At 38.5% G+C, this 14,639-nt stretch overlaps 2 protein-coding genes across 2 annotated transcripts; both read left to right on the forward strand.

Annotated features, from left to right (window-relative positions):
- The first annotated feature begins 387 nt into the window (after positions 1-387).
- Positions 388-12,449, forward strand: LOC144640168 (uncharacterized). The gene is made up of 5 exons (XM_078499384.1): positions 388-542; positions 2,704-2,874; positions 4,295-4,426; positions 9,393-9,463; positions 10,516-12,449. The coding sequence occupies exons 2-5, from the start codon at positions 2,846-2,848 to the stop codon at positions 10,665-10,667; spliced, it is 384 nt and encodes a 127-aa protein (XP_078355510.1). The 5' UTR covers positions 388-542; positions 2,704-2,845; the 3' UTR covers positions 10,668-12,449.
- Positions 12,450-12,901: 452 nt separating this feature from the next.
- LOC144640158 (uncharacterized) lies at positions 12,902-14,639 on the forward strand. Its single transcript, XM_078499377.1, has one exon. The coding sequence runs from the start codon at positions 13,090-13,092 to the stop codon at positions 13,942-13,944; it is 855 nt and encodes a 284-aa protein (XP_078355503.1). The 5' UTR covers positions 12,902-13,089; the 3' UTR covers positions 13,945-14,639.

Below are 14,639 nucleotides of genomic sequence, written 5' to 3' on the forward strand. Positions count from 1 at the left end.
GACCACAGGAAACCCAGGAGTGTTGTTGCGCACCTCGCAAACTGAATGTTCGCTAAAACGACTCAGGACTAAATAAGACTAATAAGTCTTCGTTCTGTTTCACCAATAAAAAGAAGTGGGGAATTGCCGATAGAAAACGCAGTAAAAAAGATTATTGGAATGGCAGGTGATATGAATATGGTCACGAATGGCCATTAAGTCAAGCGACAAAGGTTTGTTTCGAACGTCTGTTTTGGAACAGTTTTGCTTCATCAATCAAAGGGCGTGAAAAAGAAAATCACTAAATGACTGACGATTGACGGGCAGTTTCTCTTTGGTGCCCAGCCTTTTCCGAAATGTGACAGTTCTCTGACCCAGTCCCACCTCAACTATTTCATATCCAACATGGCGGCGGCACCGGGAGACAGCAGTCCTTCCAAAAAGCTCAAACTTGTTGTGTTTGGAGCTACAGGTCGGACAGGAAACGAGGTGGTAAAATAAGCACTGGAAAAAGGACATCATGTGACGGCTGTAGTGAGAACGCCTGAGAAACTGACAACTCAGTGAGTGATCATTTAGTTTCACTAAACCTCACGCAGTGAGCTAGCGGCCTGCAAGAGCATTTGGGTTTTTCGTCTCCTGAAACCTGGAAATGCCTTTGCATGCTAGCGTACAGCTAAACTTGAGTGTGTTCAAAATCAGTCAAAGTAATAAGTTCGGTTCAATGCCTCCAAAAGAAAGCGACTGTAACCAGTCAAGCTTGTCTTATCAAGGGTGTAAAATAACTTTTTATCAAGTAGCCACCTGCTCCTAAATATTTTAAACGGCGTTGACAAAACCTGAATCGGATCGGATCGCGGATGGGATCACGGATCGGATCACAGATCGGATCACGGACCGGATCATGAAAAATAAAAAAATAATAAAAATAAAATAAAAAATACAATAAAATAAATAAATAGATATAAACAAATAAATAAACAAATAAATGGTTGTTAGTTATCGGATGAACGTGGAATGGCGTAACAAGAATCGGCGTAACAAGATTTTTTCTGTTTTTTTTTTTTTTCTTTTTTTTAATTGCTTTATTAATTTATTGCTATGAACTTAATTAAAATAACAAATTATCACTTTCTAGACCTGCACACAGCGGTATCTGGAACCTATTATATTTTTTCTTTATTTCACACACAACTGAGGCCACAATGTCGTTTACGACTTATATGATCTCTGGACTTCTGATATACGTAGAACTGGGCAAAGAAACAAACAGACAAACAGTAAATGTATCCCACAAAAAAGGGCACCCACATCTTCTTAATCTTCTTATAATTAATCCTTCGAGGTCGATCTAGAGCCAGGCTTTGAGGATTTCAAGGAGAAGCTATAAACGTGACTGCACAGTGTGACTGCCCTACGGACATCCTTGCCCCTATCGAGACAATGAAACGTACAAAGCCGAACAATTCAACGGAGCCGTTGGAAAATAAAAAGAAGGGCCTGAAAAGTTACCGATTGCGTAAGAAAAAGAAAGAAAGAAAATGAAAATCCCACAACAAGATATATTTTCAGCTGGTCACCCATCCAAGTACTTACCCCGCGCAACAGGGCTTAACTTCGGCTATCAGACGCAAACCAATGCTTTCCTTGTGGTATCAGTGTCAGATGAGACAGAAGGTTATAAGAGAGGGTTATAAAAGTAATGCCTGGTTAATATAGATCTTTTGGAAAATTTGGCACTTTCCTGCTAAAACTGATCGTAACCTTTATTAGCTGATTTACGTGCTCTTTCTGATACCATATGGAAAGCAACGGTTCTTGTCCAATCGCTGAAGTTAAGCCCTGTTGGGCAGGCTTAGTACTTGGATGGGTGACCAACTGAAAATACCCCGAGTTAGTGGGCTTTTTTTATGTTCTTTCTTTCTTTTTTTATGAAATCAGTAATTTAACAGGCCCTTCAATTTTTTCCCAACAGCTCCGTTGACTTCTTCGGCTTTGTACGTTTCATTGTCTCGATTGGGGCAAGAAAATTCATATACTACGCCGTTCTATACTAACAACCATTTATTTGTTTATTTATTTTTATTTATTTATTTTATTTATTTATTTTTTTTATTTTACTGGTATTTTTTTTATTTTTATTTTATTTTATTTTTTTTATTTTGTTTTAATTCATTTTCTATTTATTTTTATTTTTTATTTATTTTTTTTATTTTTCGTGATCCAGTCCGTGATCCGATCCGTGATCCGATCCGCGATCCGTTCCGCGATCCGATCCGATCCTGTCCGATCCGATCCAGGTTTTGTCAACATCGTATTTTAAAGCAGTAGCCAATTCCAAAAAGTTGGTCGTCATTTTAATTAGAAAAAAAAAAAAAAAAATTTACCCTGTCTTTGTATTAAATAGACCCTCCTATCCAAAACTATTTTTATTTTTTTTAAATAAATATATTGCTTTTATTTTTTTAAATCTTTTTTTTTTGTAAGCTTAAATAAACAAAAAAAATAATAATTCCTCGCTCAGTTTAAATTTAAGTTACCTCACTTGTAAAGAGCTGGATATTTTGCCGTTACCGTTTGTAGAACTTATGTTTAAGTGTTCATAAAGTTCTCTTTAACATTTCTTGGATACCTATTTTATTTCATTCTGTGTTACAAGAAATGAACAACAGTGAATGGCAGACATTCGCTCTTATTCTTATTTCAACATTCTCATTTCAACAGACATGAGAATTTAGTGTTAGTGAAGGGAGATGCTTATTACGTGGAGAGTTTTGCTGCTGCTCTTGATGGAAAAGATGCTGTGCTGTCCAGTTTAGGAGTTTATGCAAACATTTTTAATCCAACCACTTTCTACTCGGAGTCCATGAATGCCATCACAGAGGCAATGAGTAGGTGAGCAATGTGTTTAACTTGGTTTTTAGCCAGATGGCTCATTGAGTATCCTGTGTAGATGTCTAATTTTTGAAGAACATTATTATACAACTGTACTACTTCACATCTTGATTGTTGAATTACATAGCTTGAGAGTTATTATTAAGTACCGTATTTACTCGAATAAGCACCGCGGCGCTTATTAAATTTTTCCCGCTTATTCGAGGGCGGTGCTTATTTAAGGGAGGTGCTTATTTAAAATTTGGATGCCACAAAGAATCTAATCTTTTACAGTAATTGAAAAGAGTGTCTTTTGATTGACAGTTTTCGTCTCTTGCTGAAGAGAGAAGTACCGCTAGCTGTCCTGGCAAAGCTCGCGACCTTCACATCATTTACAGAACTACATATTGTTAGAATTGGATAGAAAACCTAGTGGGCGAGCGGCAAAACAATCACTTTGAACTGCAAAACATCGTTTTTGATGGAAAGAAACGTCCAAGATTGTTTTAGAGTTGCTTTGTAGTGCTGTTTTAAGTTAAACGGAATTCCTCGAATAAACACCGCATCGGGACTGTGGTGCTTATTCGGGGGCAGCGCTTATTAACTTTTTTGTCCCAAACGCGGCACTTATTCGAAAGCGGCGCCTATTCGGGGGCGGCGCTTATTTGAGTAAATACAGTAAGTAGAATTGAAAAATAAAACTTAAGGTAAAAGCTGTTAAAAATTGATTCTAAACGTTTTCGATCTGTTCGATCATCATCATGATCGAACAGATCGAAAACGTTTAGAATCAATTTTTAACAGCTTTTACCTTAAGTTTTATTTTTAACCTTTTATCGGCGAAATGTATATAGAATTGAAAACTTTTAAATAAATATGCAAATGGAAACTGCTGAAAATACAACAAAGATACTTAAAATTTGCAAAATGTTTTTAAGGGAGCGTGCCCCAGACCATGTAAGGAGGGTGGTGTCTTGAGCCCCACATGACAGTAAGAGTTTGAGTGCCACCACTTACAAATCCCGGCTAAAAGCATGTGCTAAAGTTAAATAAATGTTAAAATTGTGAATTTGTCTCTAGTGTCCAAGCATTCTTTTCTTGGACCACCATTGGCGACATTGCTCTGCTCAAACTGGAGTTATTTTTTTATCTCTGTTGAAAATTTTAGGGTTGTTGTGCAAATCTGAAAACCATAAACACATTTGTTATACTTCCATTGGAAGATATTTTGGCTCCATCGCAGTCAATTTGTTTTGTAACTGTGCCCTGCAGATTGAGCTGTCAGGTCATTTGATGGTTTTGTACAAAAAAGTTTCATGTCCAAGTTAAATCAAAGTGTTCACAGTTTTCTTATTTGTGCTGTAACTCTATGTTCTGCAATTAAAAAAAGAATACTTCACTCATTATTATTATTTTATTATTTTATTACTTCCTCATTTAGGCACAAAATCACTCGGCTAGTGACTGTAACATCATGGTGTACTCAGCCAGGGCCAAACAATTACTGGTTTCTAGAATGGGTTATAAAGCCACTGTTTCTTAATGGAGTGATCAAGGATATGGCAACCATGGAAAACATAGGCACGCTAAGCGTGCAGGAGTTATTTTTTCAATTTATGGAGTGGCTTGGGGGGAAACTGGGTGATTGACCTGTTGGGATGGTTTATGCCATGGGTTGAGCTATTTGTGTATAGCGGCCCACGAAGTCACTTTTTGCACAAAATTTTCTTGCAAACAAAATAACTTTTACGTGCATTTTGATACATCAGAACTGTTTTATTCAATATGTAAATTTTCATCATTTAATTGAAAAACAAAAACTAATTCAATTATCTAAATGTCACAAAATGGCACGTTCTTATTCTGTTTAAGCGGTTTTTTTGTTGCTAGCTTTGTTGCAACCGTAACGTGTTACTTTTGTTTGTTACGGAATACTTTTGGCTTTTTGCCAAACACTGAAAAAAATGATGTTGTTGTTTTTCTCACTTTTGTAACATGAGACCTCTGTTTTTTAAAAACGAACGTAACACGATACCCTTGTTTTTCTCGAAAAAGCCACGATTCCATATAGACATTGAACGAAAAGTACTATACTAGTAATAAACGAAGTAATGAACGCATCAAATCAAAAACCACTTTCTTCGGTAAAGTTCTTTAAAGCGCAGTACACCTGGAGTATTTGTTTAAATTCTATTCAACAAACAAGAACTAATTGAGTTATCGAATTGTCAAGGAACGGCACGCTCTTATTCTGTTTTTGCTCTCGATCGTAGTTGCTTTTAACAGCAAAGTTAATACTTGTACCGGTTCATTAAATGTTTGAACGAGATGTTTTACAGTTGATTTCAGTTTACTTTGGCCGCCCGCTTTGCGAAGTTTGTTGGGAAATTGGAAACTTTGTCATGAAGTTGCCAATTACGTTGCGAGTTTGCGAATCAAATTGCGAACTTCGATAAGTTCCCAACTTCGGCCCGACTGAACTTTCGAAGTTTTGGTTGTTGAGGAGAAACAAGACATGCATGTTGCTCGAAAGTCATGGCGATTTCTGAACTCGAAGATTTTCGAGCTTGTCAAAGTTGAAGTAGCTTGAAGTGCAAGACAACGTTTCGCATCAGCGATCACGCAAGTGATTTGGCGATAAATAAACTTTATGCAGGTAGAAATTTGGTCAAATTTTAACTTTTTTGTATGAAAACACATATTTAACGATTTCTGTGAGGCATAATCTTCACTGTCTTCAATTTCAAGTCTTCTGCGTTTGTAAACCGGATGAAACTGGATGGTAAATTATGACATTTGTTTCCAACAGTTTAGCGTAGCAAAGCCCTTTTTGATAACATAATTAACTGCGCTGCGCAGTTCTTGCTCTGCACGGGGTTTATTAACTGCGCTGCGCAGTTCTTGCTCTGCACGGGGTTTATTATTATTATTATTTTTTTTCGTTTTGTCGGTGACCTGTCCCAGACCTCCACTCGGTCGAGCTTGAAGTCACGTAATGTTTAGAAGCTACAAATCAGTAACAAATGGAAAAAGTTTCTCTATTTTTGTCTTTATAAAGTATGTTTATTGTGAACTATTCCATTTTGAAGCGTTTAGTCCATGGAAAATACTAAATTTCCACGTTTTCAAAGAGAAATATAATTTAGCGGGCCAGAATCTATGAATAAATACCATTACGATGGTGGAAAAGAATGTGCTGACATGACAAGTTTCAGTTTCGATCGTCTAGACCTCGAGTCACGTAATGTTTTTAAGGTATTATCAGCTACTTTAAAATCTTTGCAAATCCTTTGGTCTTTACTAAACAAATTTATTGCAAAGTATTTCTCTTTTAAGAGTAATCTATTTGTTTTTGCCTGTGTCATTGAAAGGATTTTAGAGATATGAAGAAAAATTCCCTTCACAAACATGTCCTGACTTATACCGCTTACGTAATTCGGTATGGTAGGGAAATACCCTCTGTGCTTAAAACAGCCTCAGAGTCCGCGCGTGGGAATTCGGCCAGAATTTGCATATAAGAGAATTAATTAATCGCGGCTGGAACAAGTCAACCATGAAATGTCACACAAAGTTTGTCAGTCGCTGCATTTTTAAAACCGCCTATTGTAATACGAAAACCGAAACAGGGTCAAATAAATTTTGAACTGTTGAAGAGGTTCAAAAATAGTAGTAACTTCATAGAAACTGCGAAACATTGTCATTGGGCTATTTTCAGTTTTATGCAAATGGGGAATACTGTCAAAATTCTCACGGATATTTACGTTCCTTGCGTGAAGCTAGACGTACTGATCAATTGTAAAGTTTATCCTCGGAGACCCAGGGGCAGTTGTTGTAAACCTTCGCCCAAGAAATCCCGTCGTCCGGATAAGCGTTTTTTTGGTTTACGGATCAGGATCGTGGGAATTAAATTTGGCCAGCATTAGCATATAGGAAAAATATTTAATTGCGGATGGAACTAGTCAACCATGAAATGTCACACAAGGTGTTTTCTTACCATTTTGCTTGTCAGTCGCAACATTGTTTGACGCAGATAAAGGGGATATAAGGGGGTGGGGTGCATTTTTTATTCTCCCCCCATGGCTTCCCCTAGGGTGGTCACGTGACCAGCGCAGTTTCAAGCTCTAAGAGCTTCTTGTTATTTTTCGTTTTGTCGGTGACCTGTACCAAGCCTCCACTCGGTCAAGCTCATGTCACGCGATGTTTAGAAGCTACAAATCAGTAACAAATGGAGACATTTTCTTATTTTTTTCCTTTACAAAGAATGTTTAGTGTGAAATATTCGATTTTGAAGCGTTTTATTTAAAGGAAATTCTAAATTTTCATGCGTCGAAAGAAAAATATATTTCAGCGGGCCAGAATCTGTGAAGAAATACCATTACGTTGGTGTAAAAGAATGTTCTGACATGACAAGTTTCACTTTCGATCGGCTAGTAAATTAATTCCCCGGGGAATTCCCATTCAGCAAAACACAGGTCTAGTGTTCTTCTCAAATTTGATTTAATTATTTGCTCCAATATTCCATTTTCGGAGCTGGTTATTCAATCTTTAAACGGTAATTCAAGACAACACTGGATGCTGATTTAAAAGATTTTTTTGTTTCACGGATCAGGATCGTGGGAATTAAATTTGGCCATCATTAGCAGATAAGAAAAATGTTTAATTTCGGATGGAACTAGTCAACCATGAAATGTAACGCAAGGTGTTTTCCTACCATCTTGTTTGTCAGTCGCAACATTGTTCGACGCAGGTAAAGGGGATAAGGGGAGGGGGTGCATTTTTTGTTTCCCCCAGATGGCTCCCCTAAAGTGCTCACGAGACCAGCGCAGTTGTAAGCTCTAAGAGCTCTTGTTATTATTATTTTTCGTTTTGTCGGTGACCTGCACCAAACCTACACTCGGTCAGGCTCATGTCACGCGATGTTTAGAAGCTACAAATCAGTAACAAATGGAAAGATTTTCTTATTTTTTGTCTTTACAAAGAATGTTTAGTGTGAAATATTCGATTTTGAAGCGTTTTATTCAAAGGAAATTCTAAATTTTCATGCGTCGAAACAAAAATTTATTTCAGCGGCCCAGAATCTGTTAATAAATACCATTACGTTGGTGTAAAAGAATGTGCTGACATGACAAGTTTCACTTTCGATCGGCTAGACCTCGAGTCACGTAATTTTTCAAAGCTATTATCAGCTACCTTTCAAATCTTTGCGAATCCATTAATCTTTACTTACAAAATTCAGTGTGAAGTATTTTGAAGCGTTTGAATCGAAGAAAATACTAAAATCTCACGCTTTAAATAAATACGCTTTAGCGGGCAAGAATTTACATAATTTATTTACATTACGTTTGTGTCCTGGAATGTGCTGGCGTTAACAAATTTTTACTTTCACAAGGCACTGATCGGCAAGAATCACGCAATGCTCTGAAAGGTTTAAAAAGCTGCTACAAACGGAAACTAAACAAATCCTCTGGTCTAAACTTAGCATAAAAGTGTGAAATATATGGATTTTTTAGCGTTATTTATTTTTGGAGCTGTGCCATCAATAGGATTTCTGAAATCTGATGGAAAAGCACTGAGACAAACATGCCCTCACTTGCAAGGGTTACGTCATTGGTAAATTAATTCCCCGGGGAATTCCCATTCAGCAAAACCGCAGGTCTGGTGTTCTTCTAAAATATGATTTAATTATTTGCTCCAATATTCCATTTTCGGAGCTGGTTATTCAATCTTTAAACGGTAATTCAAGACAACACTGGATGCTGATTTAAGAGATGTTTTTGTTTCACGGATCAAGATCGTGGGAACTAAATTTGGCCACCATTAGCATATAAGAAAAATGTTTAATTTCGGATGGAACTAGTCAACCATGAAATGTCACGCAAGGTGTTTTCTTACCATCTTGTTTGTCAGTCGCAACATTGTTCGACGCAGGAAAAGGGGATAAGGGGAGGTGCATTTTTTGTTCCCCCCGGCATGGCTCCCGAGACCAGCGCAGTTGTAAGCTCTAAGAGCTCTTGTTATAGAAGGTTTTATTAATTTCGGGCCGAAGTTGGGAACTTTGTATCGAAGCTCACAATTTGATTCAAAAACTCGCAACCTATTTGGCAACTTCATTACAAACTTTCCAATTTCCCAACGAACTTCGCAAAGCGGATGGCAAAAGTAATGACCACATTATTCGTCAAATCTGCTTTGTGCAAATGGAAAGCTAGCCTCTCCAAACGTACGCTCGAATAAGACGAATAACAAGTTAGTGTTGGGCCTTTTACTCACGGCGTGTGCGTTGTAAGCAGGCGGGCGTTACGAGAAACGTTTTTAATCCAGGGTTAAATCACAACTCACCGATTCCGCCTCCTTCTAATCTAAAAACTTCGAACGAAATTGCTGACTACGTCAGATTGCTTCCCCTTTATAAACTGCAATTTTATTGGTTCTGATAGTACCTGAAATCTGATTGGTGTGACAAACACACATACTTCACTGACCCACTGACTGATTACAAGGACACGACGACTAAAGAGCTATTTTCGAAAAAATAACTCAAAAATGCTGAAAAACAGTGACCCACAGGCATTGAATTACACAATTGTTAGACCATGTCGGCTACTAGTGGGTATGTAGACCCGCTGTCACATTCTAATCCCCAGAGCTTCGTGTCTCTCTTAGCCGGCTGAGCCTGGAGCACGAGAAACAAGAGAGAAACGACGGCCGGAAATGCGTCTGCTCTCGCAGGCTAGGATCTGGAGACACATGACAAATAAAATCATGTGGCCCCAGAGCCACTTGGTTTTTTGTGCCCCAGCCTCAGCCGGCTAAGAGGGACAAGCGGCTCTGGGGACAAAAATGCTGCTGTCAGTGCTTTCAATAAGACCCAGCACCAGCTTCTTCTATTGCTCTCTGGTGGGTGAATGAAATGAAATAAATACAAGGAACAACCAATCAAATAAAACAATTTAAAATCCCTTTGTTATACGAGAGTTTAAAACGGTTGTTTTGATAGGCTAGGCTTGAAATTCCCTTTGTTCAATTCCAGCAAATCAAAGTCATGTGTCCCAAGAGCCACTTGTTCCTTGTGCCCCAGCCTCAGCCGGCTAAGAGGGACAAGCAGCTCTGGGGACAAAAATGCTGCTGTCAGTGCTTTCAATAATACCCAGCACCTGCAATGCAATGCAATGCAATGAGATGTTTCCAGCTTCTTGTATTGCCCTTCGACGGGTGCTGCACAAGGACAGCAACAACTATTTCAAAAAAGCTGCGAACCTGCGATTAGCCTTATTTATTGCAACTTAATTGATTTTATTGCCATTTTCAGTTGTATGGGAACTCTAAAAATTCAATCCTCAACAAATGGTGTACACTTTTTGCTGCCGTCAATCATCGTAGCGGACCTCTCGGGAAACAGAAGTTCACTTCAACTGGGTCAAAAGGTCACGTCCTTCAGTTGTGATTGGTAGATTTTGATCCATTTTGTTTGTTTCTGTTTTTCATGGCTTGTTTGCTGTCATCATTAGGTATGATTCAGTTGGCTGCAGGGAAAACGCAATCATTAGTTGAATTTTGAACTTCAGAAGTCACATATTACTGTAAACCACAACAAATAGAAAGCTTGACTGTGTAGAGAAAGTGGGCTTCTTAAGAGACTGACATGACTTGCAACCTTTTCAGGTGAACAGACCGGAAACTATAAGGTTGAAGAAGGGCAATGTAACACTGGAACAACAAACAAGATCACATGTGCAGATGTGGCAGAATTTATGCTGAGGACTCTAGAAAGCAATGAGTATGACAGGAAAGGAATTGCAATTGCTGGATTGTGAAAATGTCCAAGAAAAACACTACAGAACTTTATGATTGTAGAAAAAAAAATATCAAGATAGGATTTAGAGTATTTGATTACTGATCCATTTAGGTTAATAACTAATTTTAGATGTGATATCTTTTGTAGATTGCTATGGGCAGACAATAACGGTAATATTATTGGCTAGCATGAAAGGCGTACAATCCATAAAAAAACATAACAGCTGTACACAGCCCTTTTCATGTATAACTTCAGCATCAGTGCCTTTGATGCAAGTCAATACTATTATTTTTATACAAAACATTGAAACACAGTCCAGCTGGTTAATATGAAACACTTACTATCCAGTAGATAATACATGTAATATCAGAAGCATATCACCTAGGCGATATGCTTCTGATAAAATATATGTTGTGGTTTAATTTCAGTTATCTTTGGTTTAAAATTTTTCAAACCAGTTTGATTTTTATTTCCCTTTGTTTCAGATTATGATCATAAACATAAGACAATGAAAAAAAAAACATAGGGTTGGCGGGATGCCATCTACTGAAGTCCTTGACCGCGATAAATGGGACACTTTAAAGCGGCCTTCACACGACAAACTTAAGTTGGCAAACTCGTGTTGACAAACCTAAGTTGGTGTGTGTGAACGACACAACAACAGTTGGCTAACAAGTCGGCAAACTGTTGGTGAGAATAGAGACAAGTTCTATCAAGAGAGGATAATGGTTCTATTTTGTCGCCAACAGTTGGCCAACTTGTTTGCCGTTGCTGCGTCGTACAAACTTTCGATTCTGAAACTTATCTATAAGATCTACCATAATGACTCCCCCTCTTGACTCCTCTCAACTTGTAATCAAGTTTCAACACTCGTACAATTTTAGAAGAAAAAAACATCTACTAATTCCTTCATCATTTAATCCCAATTCCATGAAACTTTCAACATCTTACAGAAGGGCAGTGCTCTGGAACTTTTTACCGCGCGAGTGCCACGAAGCAATATCCCTTAGGACTTTTATGAAAATGATCAACACGGAACATAATAAAAAATACCGATTTTAGCAATCTCTATTGTAAGAGTTCTTAGCGCTTTTTATCTTTTTATCGTTGTAACAATTTAGTAATTTAAATCATTTTTAGCGATAAGTTTAGCGCTTTTACCTTAATATAGTTTAATGTCTTTATCTAATAGTACTAGAAATAGCTGACACTAGGTTGCCCCCGAAGTTTCGACGATGGTTATCGGTTTTTCTTTGCTGTTCATCCTTTTCTACAATTCAGACATTTGATTGGAAATTAATTTTCTATTTTGGATGATACGGTAAATCATTTAATTGCAAGAACGCAACAGCATCTTGACATCATTTTGTCATGTTTTGCTGTGGTGGGGGATCTCAGCTAGACTCAAGCTAGACGTTAGAAAAAGTCCGTCGTCTTTATTAATTTAACACGCCGGGACGGTTAGCCTGCGAATACAGCCGCCTCTCATTCGCGTCCCGCTCTTCGTTGCGGGACGCGAATGAGGCGGCTGTATTCGCAGGCTACGGGACGGTCGACCTATCGCGACTTGCGTGGCTCGTTTTCGCGACTTCGTCGCTTTGAATGGGCCGCTTTGCGGGCTCGAATCGAACTCACTTCACTGTGGTAAAGTCTTGATCTCAGCGAGGAAAAACTTTAGAAACAGCAAAACGTTTTAAAATTACGATTTGAGCCGGCCCAATTGTTTTATAAATATATGGGCTGAGAGCCCGAGCATGAAGAAGAATAATAATAAATAATAATACATAATATTTTAAGAGAATGACATGAGAATGATCAATCTTTAGAAAGAAAAGGATGTCGAAAGAATTTCTTACCTCTGTCAAAGCAAACGCCTGCGGCGAGTTTTAAATAATCACAATGCATCTCGAGATCTCTTGAATTTCTTTTCTTGATGCCGCATATCATCTTGTAAAATTAAAATTTCGTCCGGAAGTGGACCGATCAAGACTTTTGAAGTTTTCTCCATTCAAGTAGTTTGTGCCTCGTAAATCACGGTCAGTTGGACAAAGGCTTTCTTATCGTAAATCACGCTTCGTGACAACGATCAACTTTTTAAAAGGAAAGGATACCGAAAGAATTTCTCACCTTTGACAATGAAAACGCTTGACTTTCTAAAAGTCGCTCCCTTCTGGTTTCCGGTTTCGCCATCCTCGGAGACCCAGGGGCAGTTAGTGGGGGCGACTGGCAGCTTATCGGGACGACGGGATTTTCGGGCGAAAGTTTACAAGAGCGTAACAGCCCCTGGGCACTTTGTCTTACCGAACCAGTTCCAGAAACGTTTGAACTCCTTCCTCCTGATTGGCCACAAAAATATTTGGAGAGAGACTGGGTCGGGCATGCCTTCAGCATAGTCGGGTTAAATCGAGCTCCGTATAAAATCTAAATTTTGAAGGCGTTCTATGGAAGAAATTACTCAATACTTCAAACGAAAAGACAGAAAAACCAGCTCTGAGTCTTCGGAAGGCGCTACCCCGGAGGAAAAGAGAACCAAACTCAGTCAGGCTAATAACATGCCCACGCCGTCCGACATGGCCGAAGGCGTCGAAGGCGTCCTACCGAAACTTCAGCTTGTTCTCGACAAACTCGTCAGTTTGGAGACAAAAGTTGACAGCATTAACAAGCATGTTTGCAGCATCGACGCTAAAGTTCTCCAGCTTCAGAACAAGGTGACAACACTCGAAAGTTCAGTAAAGGAAAACGCCAAAACAGTAAATGAGATGGAGGCTGGAGTTACTGCTCTAAATGCCGATGTGGAAGAAATCAAAGCAAAAGCCGATAAAACCAGTAACGAGGTAATTACTCTGCGCCAGCAACAGTGGTATTTAGAAACATACCAAAGAAGGGAGAACCTTCGTTTTCATGGGATTCCTGAACGACTGGATGAGCAGGAAAACACCAGAGAAGTGCTGGTTAACTTTATGATAAACGAGCTCAACCTCGAAGACGCGCCACAAATCGAATTTCAACGGGTACATCGAGTAGGCAGGTTTGACGCAACACAGCACAACCCACGCCAGATCATCGCTCGCTTTCTCCGCTATGGGGACCGGGAGAAAGTTTTTTCTCAGGCAAGACAACTTAAAGGCACAGGTATGGGAATATCTCCCGATCTCCCTAAAGGAGTCGTGGATATCAGAAAGAAGCAGATCGAAACCTTGAAAAAGGCTAAAAAAGAAGGCAAAAGAGCTTATTTCAGTAGAGCAGAGCCGGACAAACTGTACGTAGATGGACATTTAATCCCTGTTTCAGAGTAATTCAGTTTTAAGTTATAAAGCTGTAGGCCTTCGGTTGAACTTTGAAAAATTTGAATATTCTGGAGCTACCGTTATGCAAATTGATAATTAGATTGCAAGATTCGGTTGCTAGCAACTAATCAACAGCTTTGCTGGTTGCTTATTTTAATTACTGCTGTGAAGTGTTTTTTTCTTTGTTTTTTTGTGTTGGTTGCGCTTTTGTTTTTTTCTTTACTTATCAATATGGTAGTATTAATTGTCGCATGTAGTGTTCTTTGCATTATCTTATTGTTTTCAGCTTGGTGTATTTTATCGAGCGTTGTTTTTGTTTTGAGTCTATGCCTTGCATTCAGTTTATATCATTACCAGTTGCCATACTGCATATTTTTAGAAGTGATCTTGCTTAAAGCCGGTAATATCTTTTTTATCTGATGGAGGGAAACAATTTCCAATTTAAACTGCTTTCTTTAAATGTAAGAGGGATCCGTTCTTTCGAAAAAAGAAAATGTATTTTCAACTGGTTGCTTAAGCAAAATGCAGATATCTTTTTTCTGCAGGAAACGTACAGTACAAAAGAGATTGAAAATCAGTGGCGGAAACAATGGAGAGGAGAGTTGTTTTTCTCTCACGGTACATCGCGCAGTAAAGGCGTCCTTGTTTTAGTGCGGGAAAATTTGGATTTTAAAGTTAATTCAACGCATACCGATGATTCGGGA

This window comes from Oculina patagonica, unplaced genomic scaffold (genome assembly GCF_052425735.1).
Source record: "Oculina patagonica isolate OP01 unplaced genomic scaffold, crgOcupat unplaced2, whole genome shotgun sequence".
NCBI classification, from domain to species: Eukaryota; Metazoa; Cnidaria; class Anthozoa; order Scleractinia; family Oculinidae; genus Oculina; species Oculina patagonica.

Excerpts from the sequence above, each read along its gene's own strand:
- LOC144640158 (XM_078499377.1), top strand. The coding sequence starts at position 13,090 with ATGGAAGAAATTACTCAATACTTCAAACGAAAAGACAGAAAAACCAGC.
- LOC144640168 (XM_078499384.1), top strand. The coding sequence starts at position 2,846 with ATGAATGCCATCACAGAGGCAATGAGTAG. Across the intron at positions 2,875-4,294 it reads ATCACAGAGGCAATGAGTAG|GCACAAAATCACTCGGCTAG; the intron begins GTGAGCAATGTG and ends TTCCTCATTTAG. Across the intron at positions 4,427-9,392 it reads AAGGATATGGCAACCATGGA|AAAAATGCTGAAAAACAGTG; the intron begins AAACATAGGCAC and ends AAAAAATAACTC.